The sequence below is a fragment of the Chiloscyllium punctatum genome, chromosome 37 (genome assembly GCF_047496795.1).
Source record: "Chiloscyllium punctatum isolate Juve2018m chromosome 37, sChiPun1.3, whole genome shotgun sequence".
NCBI lineage: Eukaryota > Metazoa > Chordata > Chondrichthyes > Orectolobiformes > Hemiscylliidae > Chiloscyllium > Chiloscyllium punctatum.
In genome coordinates, this window is record NC_092775.1 from 42,627,517 (window position 1) to 42,643,484 (window position 15,968).

Here is a 15,968-nt window from a genome sequence, read left to right on the forward strand (position 1 = left end):
AATGTGGACACTTCAGCTAGTGTATTAAAGCTTGTAGGTATTCATTTAATGTAAAACTATCACAGTACAAGTGTCAGGAAATGCACTAGAGTTTTAGAATGCAGCGTACATGCAGAAACAACATTTTCCAAACTTTGGAGTATTACTTTACTCCAAATAGCTCAACATAATGAAATCACAAAACTGCTGGCCAGATTTTTCTCCCAGACGCCAATACACTCTATTTAAAAATTAAACGGAGTGCCAGTATGAAGTATTGGGCACATTTTACAAAGTAGTCATAGGAAGAAGCAATATTGCTATATTAGAGTAATATTACTAAAGCTTTTTCACTGCTAATGTGAATAACATTAGTATGTTTGAAAGCTGGAACTTGATTAGAGTGAATTCAAAGGTAAAGTACACGAGTTCTGGAATGCAGCAACACAAGTGGCATACTCTAGCACTGTCCAGCATGCAATATAAATATCTACAATACTTTGGGACAATTTGCATTTTTTTTAAAAATATGTATGAAACTGATAAAATTTCCTTCCTACAACTAATATGCAGTAAGCTACGTATTAGTCCAGGCCCTGGCAAAAAATAAATATCTGTGTCGATTTCATTTTTGTGGCTTAGATCTTTTGGTATAAAAGGGTAATTTAATTAACATAATGCACTCAGGTTTCTAAATTTACCACTTCAATCTCTACAGGCTGCAACACAGATAACACAAATATAGCCTCCAATGTGGAGGATACTAAGTGCCCATCACGCCTGTCGAATGTACTGAGGGATGGCCCGAGTGTACCTTAGGAAGGCCTTTACTTGTGACAAATCATAAGTTTCATCATATAATTAACACTTCACTTTTGCATTATTTTAACCATCACATAAGCCTTTCACAAAAACTGCAATTTACGTTACTGTTAGCCAAATTTGAAATATATACAATGAAATACAGAATTAATATTCGTAACAGTACTGTCTAAAAACAAAAGGCCGAAGCATTAACTTAATAGAGTTTTTTTTCCGTTTGGGTTCAGTTTCACTTAATAAATAAGTAGAAACATTTGAATAAAGGCCATGTAAGAGGGGCATTAATTATATTTTATATATTGATACAGTTCTTATTCGAATAGCGTTGCCTCATTATATTTTCCCTTTTAAATAAGTCGGCATCATTAATGTTATTCAATTATAAATACCCCCAAACCGTTGCCAAAACGCTTAGTCTGACCATTAAAAAAAAAGTCAAAGTACATCAGGAAAAGCAAATACTTCCAAAACATGAGTGCAGAAAAATCACTTCAATTTGCATGCAAGTTTATGCAACAAATTATCAGTAATTACTTTTGTAATTATGGTGGATTATGCAATACATTCTCAACACATTCTACTCAATTATGCTTAACTATTTCGTGAAATATTTATTATAAACACATCAATTTAAACACATTGCTTATAAATTGCATACTTAAAATTTCCAATGAATTAAAATGCATTACATATTAAAATTCAGGTCAATCATTATTGAAACTTTAAGTTACATCGCCCGTTTTTCGAGCAAACCTATTCAGCAGGTTGTATTGTATACAGCAATACATTTGATACCTACCATTGAATTGGCTGTGTTTAATAATAAGAGATAGTGTGGAGAAAGTCGTTACAACAAGTCACAAGAAGTATGATTGATAGAAGGAGATTATTCATCTTAAGCAGGTCAGTCCGGAAAGTAAGGTAACCCCAGCATTAATGCTCGCTGTTAACTTTATTCGGTTAAATACGTATACACGAAAAAAGCAATCGATAATTAAGTAGAACATGTTCACGTGACTTTGGAAATCTATTTCCTTAGACTTTTCAATACATTAGTGAAGAACAGCAGATCAAATACTGTCTCACCTATGCATTTCCTGTTTAGTGCTTGGGTCAGTGACAATTAATTAAATTTAGTATACATTCTCCCTAAAAACCTAACTTCGCACAATCATCACAACGGGACCGTGAATGGATTCCATCCGTATCGAATATGAGTAAAATGTTAACTTGCTAAAAGAGCTTTTTTTATTTAATTGGAACATAGATATAAATGCCTTGTATTCTCGAATGGAATTCTTCGTAATAATGTGTGGTCAGACTTAATGGGGAACAAGAACCTTGAATCTTCAGATCTTGGTACGGAGATGTTGCATAGATAACAATTGTTGAACGCGCCGAACGAGTGCAGTCATACATAAGAAAAAAAGACAACTGAAAAAAACCCTCCAGAACTTAAGTCTTTTATGAGCCATTTATCCATCTATCTATGCATATCAATTGGTCTCTTCTACAAACAAGTTAGGGTCCTAATAGGTAGGTTAGCGAAAATTGGCGAGTGGCGTGGAAACGAATACTACTTGGAGACCAAAGTAGATGAGCAGCAAACTGGCTTGTTTGTACATAGACAACAAGGAGCAAAACAAAATTTCTCAATTCACAACAGAATGGATGGACAGATGGATGAATGGATTGACATGTTGCTTAAGGCTTATCGTTACAATGTTTGCAAAGACTGGACGGTGTTCCAGTATATACAGCGCACTTGTCCGGACAAGCAGCAATGGAAGTGCCTGTAAATGGGTAAACAGCAGACTGTCCGAAGGAGCTCAGAGTGTTGGTCAATGCAGCTGCAGATGGCATGGGTCCTGTCAGTGCCTGGCCCTGGTTCAAATAAGCTACCAGCCGCCTCATTTCATCCAAAGCTTGAGCCTGCATCAAGATGTAGTTTTTCGCCAGAAGCAATGTGGCGATTTTGGACAGTTTTCTGACTGATGGGCTATGGGCATAAGGAATCACAGATCTAAGACCGTCCAGTGCATCGTTTAAGTCGTGCATCCTTCTCCTCTCCCTTGCATTGATACTCAGTCTCAGCGAGCGCGGCTCTTTGTCCTTCTTGCCAATTGAACTTTTTAGTTTACCCTCGTTGTCACTGCTGGGATTCCTTGTGCTCCCGGCAGACCGGCCGTCACTGTCCTCCTCGTCTCCTGTCTGGTCTTCGCTGCTTTCTGTCGTTTTTGGATCCTGACTGATTGAGTATGGAGTACAGCTTTGTCCAGACCAGCTCTCTCGGATTTCAGCACCTCGGCTAGTGCCACTGTAGCTAAATGTAGATTGGCCGTAGCGCTGGGGCACATCAATATATGTGTCATTGACAATGGAATTTAACTCGTCCCTCCCTTTGACAGAGATGTTTGCTGCGCTGTGAAATAGATCTCCTTCCGCAACGTTCATTTTTTTAGAATCAGTCACTTGAATCAAAAAGGATTACCCCTCTTCGCCTTTCTTCAATTTTAAATCGGTGACGTTTTGAAATGAGGGAAAAAAAAGTGCACTGAGCTGTGTGTGAGTGTGAGAGAGAGAGAGACAGCTCCTCGACTCCTTCTCCAGTGTGCGCCCGAGCACTGGGAGGGATGTGACTCACTTTCTATCCCACTTTCAGGTTATTGCAGAGAGTCGCCTGTTGGGACATGCCGTCTACCCAATCAGGAGGACGCTTTAATTAATAGGATTAAAACGTTTAGAAGAAAAGGTCGGCAGCTGCCAATACAGTCGGTTGGGTTTAATCTAAACACACACACACACACACACACATATATATATACAATGTCGGACTTAAATTCGACAGCATTGCATGGAGGTTCCGGCAATCAGCAGTTAACGACCGCACCGAATGCAACAAATTTCACCAACAGTTAACGGTCAGATGACTCATCCAATTGTTGCATGCGGAAACTTGCAGAGAATCAAACGATTTCGATAATTAGAAATAAACATTGGCAGCAAGAAAATATCCACCTCACAGTTTGCAGAGATGTCAGGTCAACTTCTTTGGGAAGTTTTGTTTTGCCTATAGCGCCTGACCCGTCGCATAGCTATTGAATGTGCGCTGCACAGAAGGAGGCCAGTCGGCTGTCGTGCCTGTATGAACCTAACATTCATCAGCCGCTTTTTAGAAGCGGGTCAGACACCGCATAAAAATGATATTGGTCAATGAGCAAATCACCTTGGCTTTAGTTAGTTAACAGACCAAAGAATAGGTGCATAAAGATGGCCATCAAGATCCTGCAGACGTTAACAACATTTTTTTCTCTCGTTTGTAAGGGACGTGAACATCATTTTTAGATCGATTAAGCCAAACTTTAACCATTGGAGTTAGCCTCGGACATTTTTAAAAATAAGACTATTTGGTTTAGTTCACATTTTTTTGTTAGCCAAACAAGTCCCGAGCCAAAGTAACTTCCACCATAGGAACGTTTTGCAAACTGTCTGGTTTTCAGATTGCACTAACTGATCTGGCTGAAAATTATCCCTCTTGACGAACGTTAGACAAGTCAATGAAATAAGAGATGCAACATATCTGACAACAGAACGGCAGACAAATGAGAATCTAATGAGGCTGCCTGCTGCTTGCTCCGACGTGATTATCTTTTCATTTCGATTGCTCCCAGTCAGCATCGAAACTCTCCCTGGATTGAATGAATTTATGTCTTTGTATTTTAGCTTTCCAAAGTTTCTCACGTTTTCAGTGGTTTACACGCAACTCGTGAAGATTGTTTTCTGCCAAAGAATTGTTGGCGCTTGGACGAAGTGTTTTAGAATTTAACAGAAGGATAAGCTAATTAAGATGTAAACGATGGATTATTCTGCAGACTCCTGCACTGACTGGTGATGTAGTGCAGTTGTAATTCATGGAGCATAAACATGTGATAAAACAAAGCAACTGATATAATGTGATTCCATTAAATACAATTGCATGTTTCCAAAACCATGTAATGCTGACCAAGGAGTTCTAAGATTTTAAAATCAGTAAAACATTTAATTATATCTCCACTTCAAAACGATCACACTGATGACCAACGCCACCGTGTGGAAGAAATGCACACTTAAATAAATAAATTAAGTCGGTATTTTGCACAGATACTACAAAAAGTTTCCGTCCTTCTCAGAAGTTGCCATCACCAACAAAGCCACGAAAATCTGGACACACGGGTCAAAGAGGTAAAGGTTTGGTGAACTGTGGCTGTAATCTTACTGCTAGTCATTCCTGCATACTGTTGTAAGTCTGAATTGAAATAAAGTTTATGTAGTCTTAAACAAAATTGTTACTACATTAACGTACATGCAAACAAATAAACATGAAACAAATAGCTGCTTTCACAATGACCCAGCTTCTGCTAAAATAAAGCACAATTACCTTAGAGTGCTTTTTGCCGAAAATAAGATACATCTTTTGAAAAGTATTTATATGATCCTTCATTTTTCTTGCATCTGAGAAATAATCTTTTACTTTACCCTCCTCCATGCATTGGTATGAATTAATCATGGGACCCATAAGCTCCTGAGCTTCAATTTATAATTTAGATGTTATATTAATACATTTTAAAAACTTTTCGCAGTTATAGGTGCATTTTGGCATTCAAGTGAAGTGGATGAAACGATTATACAATAGTTGCAATCTGAATTCAGGTTTATAGACCGGCCCGACGTCAAACGTTAAGGACACTAACCCTCTGATGCTGGAGGCTTTCTGGTACATCGTAGTTTACCACAGTGCTGCCTGCCTATTACATAATACACGCCAAAAAAGGGAAAACATATTTTGATTATCAACAAAACATTGTCTATATAACACGCGTTTATTAAAATTTGCATTCACTTCCTTTCCCATGATTTTGTGTAAATATTTTATTTTTCCCATTTCCACACCTTCAAAGATATGACCTATGCCAACTAAGCCTCTTGCTTCCTAACTTAATATTTGGGGTTCTGTTTAAATATACGTTAGAAATACAATGATGACTTTTAAAATTTAATTATCTCTACATTCAAGTTAGTTTGGTCTCTGTCCCTCTCTGACCGCAGAATCGCAATTGGTCTTAGTTCCAAATGACCATAGCAGATGGAATAATCTACATATTGTTTAAATCAACATGTCCTGCCAATTCTCATGGGAAATTCAATGATTAATTGTTTTATGTGCACTTCCACTTGTAATTAATTGTGAAGTTTGCAGAATCTGAAGTAATAGGGTTTCCATCAAAGCCTTTCAACCCTTTGTCACACATCCCAGTCACATTTTCTATTAAAGTAGTTGGTTTTAATTGATTCACAGGCTGGTCCTCTCGCAATGAAGTGGTTATAAAATGCATTGTCAACCTTCATCTGAAAATTGTCACTTTTTTTGAGGAATTGAAAAATCTATTGCCCAAATGATGCATATTCCACAATAACAAGATTAAATCTACCCTCTTTGTTTGCCTGTTGGGATTTGGTGAGCTCAGTTGGCTGGATGGCTAGTAGCAATGCCAGCAGTGTTGATTCAATTCCTGTACTTGTTGAGGTTACCAAGAAGGAGTCTAATTCTCAGTGTTTCCCCTCGCCTGAGGTGTGCTGATGCTCAAGTTAAGCCACTACTATCTCTGAAGAGAGAGCACTACTATGTTCTGTAGGGCTATAACAACTTTTGTTTTTGCTTATCTCATTATAAACACCACCTGAATATTTCAACATTGTGTTACAATTGTATTTTTAAGAACATAATGCTTCAGAGGAGCTTTCAATCACATCAGTACATTGTGAGTACACGTAACTTGCAGAATTTCCAAGTATCCATTTGAAGCATCAACAAGCGTTAACCATCATTCTGTAAGGAATTGAAAGTTCCTTTAACTTGCAAAGAAAAACTCTGAAAAAATTCTAGGGATCAAATTATCAAAACATTTTATTTCAGACAAGTGAATTTGTATAATACATTACACTTCTTTTTATTTTTTGCAGAAAAACAGAAGCGACACATGCAAAATAATAATAGGTATCATTACCAGCAGGCATGGATTCATGTTGGAGAGGGATTGAAACTTAAGTACCTTATGGTTACTTTTTATTACCATTCTGGACTTTTTAAACTCTATACCATGCTAACCTATATCTTTTTACTCTGTAACAACACTTAAAGGTACTCTGTATCTAGGAACTCTGCACCTAAGATAACATCAAAAGGTGACATTACAAACTTTATAGTGTATGTGACAATAAAGGTTATTCTATTCAACCTATTCTATTCTATTCAAACGATTTTATTCTATTGAATCTATTGTGTCATATTCTATTCTATTCATCATTGGTTGTTTGCTTCAACTTGTAAAATAAATCATACACTGCTTATGGAGATTAAGCATGATTAAAGTAAAATCCCCTGGAGAAAATTGGCAAAACATTCGACATCAAGAATGATTTTACAGATTTTATTTAAGCATCACTGTTTTTTGTAGGAGTGCAAGCATTTAGTCAACATATGGAATGGGTGTGATGGCATTCAGTTGGCTCAGCAGAAATTGTGAGAAACTGATACTTGTGCTAGCACCAAATGGTTAGCGTAGCTCTTGTGCTTTGGCTTTCATCTTTCATTTTGCCTCTTGTGTTTAATCTTTAATTCTAGGGAAATTTTGAGCTCACCTGTTGCCTTTGCTTTTATTGCACTATTTGGTCAGTATTGTGGAAGAAAGGAGGCATACTGTTGAAACCTTTTGTCTTGGACAGTTGCAAGAATACCAATTTTCAATGGGAACAATAATGGTAACACTGCATGAGAAAAGGGTACTAATTGATTGGCAACTGGTCTCTGATTGTTTGACTTATTGCAATGGAAAATGTATCAGGAACCGCATATTCTCCTCAGATTCTGCTTAAATTTAAATTAAAAAGATCAAATTGACTCTGATAGAATGTAATGTTGCCATGGAACAGTTGACTGTTGGGAAAAAAAATGTGTCTGCACAAGTTATTTCTGCTTGCAGAAGACAGAAACCTGCATATGATGTATTAATATTGTAGAAAATGTAAGTAAACTACATTGCTGGTCTGACTAATGTTAAATTGGTTTTGAGTGTAATTCTTAACACACTCAGGTTTGATCAGTAGGTGTTGTCCACATCTAATTTTGGATACTGCTGTGAGTTTTGCGAGCTTTGTCTAATTGAATATGATCAGTATTATATATGTTGCAAACAGCCATGTAATACATTGTATTTTCCAAGAGCAGAATGCTGCAGTTGAGCCAAAAAGATGTGCTGCTTGCATCACAAATGATCAATGTGTTGTATGAAATTTGGTGTCAGTATCATGTCAGATATGTACATCCTAATAACTGATGGATTGTTTCAAACAATATACCCTTCAGCAGTTTCAATCAGCTCAGTGAATGCTGTGAACTCTTACTACCTTATCACATTCCATACCTATTCAAAAGGCATCTTCACAGGCCCTGAAGTAAAATCTTGCAGTTACTGTTCTACATCTTGTCAAACGTTTCTAATGTGCAGCAAAACATGGATGTTCATGTTGATAAGTATGAAGTAACAATTAAGCCACATAAGGGTAGAACAGTGGTTCAGTGGTTAGCACTGCTGCCTCACAGTGCCAGAAACCTGCTTCAATTCCCACCTTGAGCAACTGTGTGGAGTTTGCCTGTTTTCCTTGTGTCTGCGTGGGTTTCCTGTGGGTGCTCCAGTTTCCTCCCACAGTCCAAAGATGTGCTAGTCAGGTGAACTGACCATGCTAAATTACCCATAGTGTTAGTGCATTAGTCATGGGTAAAAATAGGATAGGGGAATGGGTCTGGGTGGGTTACTCTTTCGAGGGTCGGTGTGGACTTTTTGGGCTGAAGGACCTGTTTCCATACTGTAGAGAATCTAATCTAAAGTGCCAGGCTATGATCATCTCCAAAAATACTTAATAATTGTCTCTTAGTATTCAGTTTAATTACCATCACGACATTCTTCCACTATCAACAACCGGGGAGGGGTAATATTAAATATAAACTGAACTAAACCAGTCATATAAATACAGTGGCTACAAACTTCTGACTTCCCAAAATCTGTTCACCATCTTCAAGGCACAACTCAGGAGTATTTGGAATGTCTCCAAATTGCTTAAATATGGCACCAACAAGAGTCAAAAAGTTCAACACCATCCAGGACAAAGCATCCCACTTGATAAGTGCTCTGTCCACCAACTTAAAAATTCACTCCATCCAGCACTAATGCAGCAGTACATACTGTGTTAAAGATGCACTGCAACAACTCGCTTCTTCAACAAACCCACGCCCTTGACAAAGGGTGGACAAAGGCAGCAGACACATATGAACACTACCACCTGCAATTCCTCTCCAAGCCACTCCTAATCCTTCCTTGGAACTATATCACCATTCTTTCATTGTCACTGCTTGAAAATCCTGGAACCTCCTTCTGTATAACACTATGGGTGTAACTGCAGCTTCTGCACTGCAATGGTTCAAAGCGGCAGCTCACTATCTGCCTTCTCAACAGAAGTGAGGATTGGCAATAAATTCTTACCAATAATGTCCATATCCCATGAATGAATAAAGTAATCCTAACCAGTAAAAGGTTAGGTGATTTATTGTGTTGCAAAATGTTGGGATTCACAAGAAGCCAATAAAGTATAAAGCATATGAGGCCTTTCTTTTAAGGTTGAACCTATAGAAGAGACCTGAATGGGTGGGATCAAGCTCCCACAAAACTATAATTTTTACTTTCAGCTTTCACCATTTGCTGGGGTCTTAAAGCTTGATGTAAAAGCTCTTATTCTTCTCTGTTACAGCTAAAAGCTGGGGTTCTCTTCCTTCTGCTACAATTACATATGAGACCATTTATTCCACTGAATTTGCCTTTGCCAAGGGTGTGTTTATGGTATGTTACTATATTGGAATAGTTAATTAGTAGAAGTTTATATACATGTATTATGTATGTATATATATTTTATACATATAGTTAAGCATATCAATAGAGTTACAATTAAGCCAATTGCATTCTTTTTATCTCATCTGTATTTTAATTCTCATGTAAAAACAAAATGTAGTTTGCTTAAGGTCAAGTACTTTGACAATTCGAATTTTACCTGGAATACATTGCTATATATTTATTTTTAAAATAAGGAAACGAATCTAGGCTATCTTCTTAACATACGTTGAGGGGGCTTGGTCGGTCCAGTACAAATTGAAGGCTCTTGATGGGATCAAAATCTCTAATTCCAGGTTGGGTTTAGGATTATTGGACTCAAAGACAGTGAGTGGTGAGATAATGTTCTGTTTTTGGGGTGTTGAATTTGGTTGGTTTAAATATGGTGTGTCTTGTGTAGTAAAGGCTTTTTCAGTCACAAAAAGTTCCCTGGGGGTGGACAATGTCACTTCAGGAGTTTTATAGAAAATGAACAAGGCAGAGCTTTTTGATTGGCAGACAAAAAGGAGTTGGAGTTGCTTTGTCTGTGCCAAAAGGGGAGGCAAATGCAACAATGGTTTGACATTTACAATTTCTGGACATGCCATCGGAATCTTAGGAATTTGCTATAATTCAATTGCAAAAGGAGCAGCTTGAACATGAAAAGGAAATGAAACAGTTTGAATTCCAATTCAAATCAGAAAGAGAGAATATCTCTAGCTGAGGGAAAAGAAAAGAATAACCCTGGCAGAACAAAAAGAAAAGGAAAAGAAGGCCCAGCAGAAGAAAGGGAGAAAGAGAGAGTTTTAAATTTCGGACGTTCGAACTGAAACTCAAAGTCGACTTAAAATGGCGAAGGTAGAGATAAAAGGTAGGAGTAGTGATGAGCACAGTTATGGAGAGAAATCACATCATAGCCAAAGGCTTGGGAGGGATCGTTTTAAATATGTCCATATGTTGCCAAAGTTCGATGAGAATGACGTAGAAGTCCTTTTCATTTTATTTGAGAAAGTGGCTAAACAAGCAAAATAGCTAGTGGTCTTGTGGGTATTGGTGATCCAAACAAAGTTGGTAGATAGAGCTAGTGAGGTATTTGCATCACCATCAGAGGAGCTATCTAGGGATAATAATGAGGTAGAATAAGCCATCATAAGTGCATATAAGTTATTATCAGAAGCCTGCCAACAATGTTTCAGGAATCTGAAGAAGGACCCTGGTCAAATGTACATTGAGTTGGAAAGGATCAAATAAAGTAATTTTGATAGCTAGATAAGGGCATTAAAAAACAATCAAACGTAGGACACTCTTAGAGAGACAATTATTTTGGAGGAGTTCAAAAATTCACTTCACGAAGTTGGTGAGGACTCGTGGAAGAGCAGAGAGTTAAGGCTGCAAGATTAGCAGTGGAAATGGAATATAATTATGATTTGTTTCATAACCAAAGTTTGGCTTCTGACATCAATTTGAATCTGTAAGGGATGGAAATTAGGGAAAAGGGAAATCCCCAGGGGTTAAGGTAAAAGGAGATCTCACTGAAGATAGTTTACCACAGACTAAAAAGGAAACCCATGGGGGGAAAGAAAAATAAAAAAGCTCAGGTGTTTTCACTGCAATAAAGTAAGCGATATGAAGTCACAAAACACTGGGAAGACAGATTTGGGAAAACAGGATAAGCCAATGGAAAAGAAAGTGGTAAAGGGAAGCACAGTGGCAACTAAGACGCTGCAAAAGAATGTATAACCAGATCAGAGGTTGGTTGAGAAGAAAGTGCCAGTTCTCTTTAAAGAATTTACTTGCTTGAGCAAGGTTTACTCATGTCTGCCAGGAGGAGGAGGAGGCAAAGGAATTAAAATTTTAAGAGATACAGGAAAAGGCAATCTTTGTTGGTGAGAGATGAGGAGATATGTAACTCAGAAAGAATATTGTCAGAAAAGGTGATAATATGTGGAATTCCTGGTGAAAAGAGTAGTGTTCCATTATAAAAATTGAGGTTGGACAGTCTGGTGAAAACTGATGAAGTGGTGGTAGGAGTAAGAGAGAAATTCTCAGTTCCAGAAATACACTTATCCTTGATAATGACATAGCTGGATCACAGGTAGAGGTGATGTCTACTGTGGTTGAAAAGACAGTGTTACAGGAAGTATATCCTGGTATTTTTCCTGACTCTGTGGTAACAAGGTCACAAAGACACAGGTCAAAGCACAAGGAGAAATGAAGCAGTAAAGATAAGGAAGTTGAGTTCAATATCAGAGGTTACACTGACTCAAATGTTTGAAAAAAAAACAAGAAGAGGTGGAAGACAAGGTAAATATTTTTAGTTCTGAGAAATTAGCCAACTTATATGTGGGCGGCACGGTGGCACAGTGGTTAGCACTGCTGCCTCACAGCGCCAGAGACCCTGGTTCAATTCCCGCCTCAGGCGACTGACTGTGTGGAGTTTGCACATTCTCCCCGTGTCTGCGTGGGTTTCCTCCGGGTGCTCCGGTTTCCTCCCACAGTCCAAAGAGGTGCAGGTCAGGTGAATTGGCCATGCTAAATTGCCCGTAGTGTTAGGTAAGGGGTAGATGTAGGGGTATGGGTGGGTTGCGCTTTGGCGGGGCGGTGTGGACTTGTTGGGCCGAAGGGCCTGTTTCCACACTGTAAATAATCTAATCTAATCTAATCTTATAGCAGAAAGGTAAAAAGCTAAAGCAGTTGTATCAAAAAACATACACATAAATAGAATCTGAATGTATCCCAGAATATTGCTACAGAAAAGTGAAGTCTTGATGAAGAAGTGGAAAGCATTGCATTGATGAAAGTTGGGCAGAAATTCATCAAGTTGTATTACCGGTGGGGTATAGAAAGGATGTATTGGAGATGGCACATGAATTACCAGTAGGAGATCATTTGGGAGTAAGGAAAAGACAAGCCAAAACATTTTATTGGCCTAGATTGTATAAAGATATCTTTGACTTTTGCCGGACATGTCATAGGTATTTGGAAAACCTCAGGTAGTGAAAAACATAGCAGTCTTCATATCCATTCCTACATTTGAGGAATCTTTTACAAGATTCTTAATTAGTTGCACAGGACCCCTACTGAAAACAAAAAGTAGCCATCAGTATTTGTTGACCATGTATCTGTCGGATTTCCAGAGGCCATTCCATTGAATTGAATTTATTGTCACGTTTTCCGAGGCACAGTGAAGAGTTTTGTCTTATGAGCAATACAGGCAGATCACAGAGTTAAATAGCATAGATGAGTAAATAGGTAAACAGCAGCAAAAGCAAAAAAACACAGGTACAGGTGAATGCAAAGAGTTTGTGAGTCCATTCAGTATTCTAACAAGAGTTTTGAAACCAGTTGGTGTGTGTATTCAGGCTTCTGTACCTTCTCCCTGATGGTAGAGGTTGTAGAGAAGCATTGCCAGGGTGGGATGGATCTTTGAGAATGCTGGCTGCCTTTCCTTGACAGCGGGCCTGGGAGATGGATTCTGTAGATGGGAGGCTGGCCTTTGTGATTGTCTGGGCCGAGTTCACCACTCTCTGTAACTGTCTTTGATCTTGAATGGTACAGTTACCATACCAGGTATTGATACATCCAGAGAGAATGGTCTTGATGGCACACCTATAAAAGTTGGTAAGGGTTTTCACAGTCATGCCAAGTTTTTTCAGCTGCCTGAGGAGGAAGAGACATCGATGAGCCTTTGTAACCAGTGCGTCGACGTGAAGAGTCCACAAAAGCTTGTTGTTGATAACCACTCCCAGGAGCATGACACTGTCCACTCGTTCCACCTCTGTGCTGTTAACGTTTAGGGGCACATGAGTAACATCCCACCGAAAGTCAATAATGAGCTCCTTGGTTTTGCTGGCATTGAGAGCTAGGTTGCTTTCAGTGCATTATTTTTCCAGATCTTCCATCTTCCGTCTGCAGTCTGTTTCATCGTCATCTGAGATTCGACAAACTATGGTAGTGTCATCAGCGAACTTGTAAATGGCATTAGTCTGGTATTTGGTGACGCAATCATTGGTATTCAGTGAGAACAATAGGAGGCTGAGTACGCACCCCTGGGGGACTCCAGTGTTGAGTATTAGTGAGGATGAAATATTGTCCCCAATCTTCACTGATTGAGGCCTGTGGGTCAGGAAACTGAGGATTCAGTTGCAGAGAGTGGGGCTTAGTCCGAGATCACTAAGTTTAGTAATCAGTCTCAAGGGGATAATAGTGTTAAAGGCTGAACTGCACTCAATGAGTAAGATTCTTACCTAGCTGTTCTTGGTGTCAAGATGTTCTAGGGAGGAATGAAAGGCAAGTGATATGGCATCTGACATGGATCTCTTGGTCTGATAGGCAAATTGGAGTGTGTCAAGAGTAGTGGAGAGGCTGGAGTTAATTAATGCCATGACCGGCCTTTCAAAGCACTTCATGACCACTGAAGTTAGGGCCACTGGGTGGTGGTCATTGAGACTTGCTACATTAGCCTTCTTAGGCACAGGGATGATGTTGGCCCTTTTGAATTTTGGACATTGGCCTGCTGCAGGGAGATGTTGAAGATGTCCAGAAGACCTCTGCCAGTTGATCTGTGCATACTCTGAGTGCACTGCCTGGTCCCATTGCTTTCCTTGGATTCATATGAAGTAAAACTTATCTGACCTCTGATGCAGTGAATGTTGGGATAGGTTCGTCAAGATTTGTTGGAATAGGTGTTACTACTCCACTGAAAGTTTGCTCAAAGCGAGCATAGAAGGCGTTGAAATGGTCTGGGATGGATGTGTCATCATTTGCTATCTTGCACTGTCTCTTTTTAGAACCTGTGATGTCATTCAGTCCTTGCCATCGTCACCAGGTGCCTGCTGAGTCTCTAGCTTGGATTGATATTGTTCCATGGCTGTCTTAATGGCTCTGTGAATATGCAGTTTCACAGCTAAAAGGATTGTAGAAGAGTTAATTACATTTTTTTTTACTAGATGCAACTACCCACAGAAACACAATTGGCTCAAAGGTCAAATTTTTCATGCAAGTTGTTCAAGGAAGTTATGGATAGCTTCGGAATAAAACAATCTAAATCCACTGCATACCATCCAGAATCACAAGAGCATAAGAACAGTAGCATCAAAATTTAAAGACCATGTTGAGGGCTTACAGTCAAGACTATCGAGAAGATTGGGATTAAGGACTTCTATTTGTACTTGTTGCAATTCGGGATGTACCTAATGAATCAGCTATATTCAGTCCATTTGAATTAGTTTTTGGTCATGACGTGAGAGGACAACTGAAATTGATTAAGGAAAAATTTGAGAGTCAGAGTTTAGAGACCACATATTTAGATTATGTGTCAAATTTTATGGAGAGATTACATAGAGTTGTCAGTTGGCAATATTCAAAAGTAGCACAGCATATGATGTAACAAGAAATCAAAAATTTGTAGTCTCACTAGAGGATACAAAGTGTTAGTGTTATTCCCAGTGATAGGTGAACCTTTAAAATCAAGGTTTAGTGGGCCTTATCAAAATCAAAAGTAAATTGATTGAGGTGTATTATTTGATAAGACTGCCAGGTAGAAAGAAATCTCACAGAATATGTCATGTGAATATGTTCAAAAGGTATTTTGATAGGGAAGGAAAAACAATGTGGCATTAGTTACAACACAGAATGAAGAACTAAGTTCAGATGATTCTGAATTGAACATTCCTCTATTTAAATTGGACAATGAGGAAGTTCTCAAAAATTGAGATAAATTATTGAGTTACCTTCCAGACGAACATTCAAATGACCTGAAAGTGTTATTACAATCACATATATGGGAATAAGTTGGGAATACTGATCTGATTATGCATGATGTAGATATAGGAAATGCTGTTCCAATTAAGCAACAACTTTATAGACTTAACTCTCTAAAGCTGGCAGCAGTTCAAAGAGAGATTGAACGCATACTCAAAGACACTGTATCAAAGTGAGTTGCAGTGACTGGAGCTCATCCATAGTAATGGTGCCAAAACCAGATGGTGCCCAATGATTATGTGTTGACTATTGTAAAGTCAATACAGCTATAAGATGTGTTTCATATCCTATTCTACATTTGGAAGGCTGTATTGAGAAGATGGCACAAGCAACTTATATTTCAAAGTTGGACTTACTCAGATGATACTGGCAGAATAAAGGAAATTTTGGCTTTCTTGACACTGAATGAACTGTAACAATTTAAAATCATGCCCTTTGGTATGAAAA

The 15,968-nt window shown here is 38.5% G+C and overlaps 1 protein-coding gene across 1 annotated transcript; it reads right to left on the reverse strand.

The window, feature by feature from the left end:
- Positions 1 to 1,397: 1,397 nt before the first annotated feature.
- On the reverse strand, positions 1,398 to 3,420 carry LOC140463048 (class E basic helix-loop-helix protein 23-like). Its single transcript, XM_072556681.1, has one exon. The coding sequence runs from the start codon at positions 3,253 to 3,255 to the stop codon at positions 2,506 to 2,508; it is 750 nt and encodes a 249-aa protein (XP_072412782.1). The 5' UTR covers positions 3,256 to 3,420; the 3' UTR covers positions 1,398 to 2,505.
- Positions 3,421 to 15,968: the final 12,548 nt, after the last annotated feature.

What these genes read in the sequence shown, in the direction of transcription:
- LOC140463048 (XM_072556681.1), bottom strand. Translation starts at nt 3,255, where the DNA reads ATGAACGTTGCGGAAGGAGATCTATTTCACAGCGCAGCAAACATCTCT.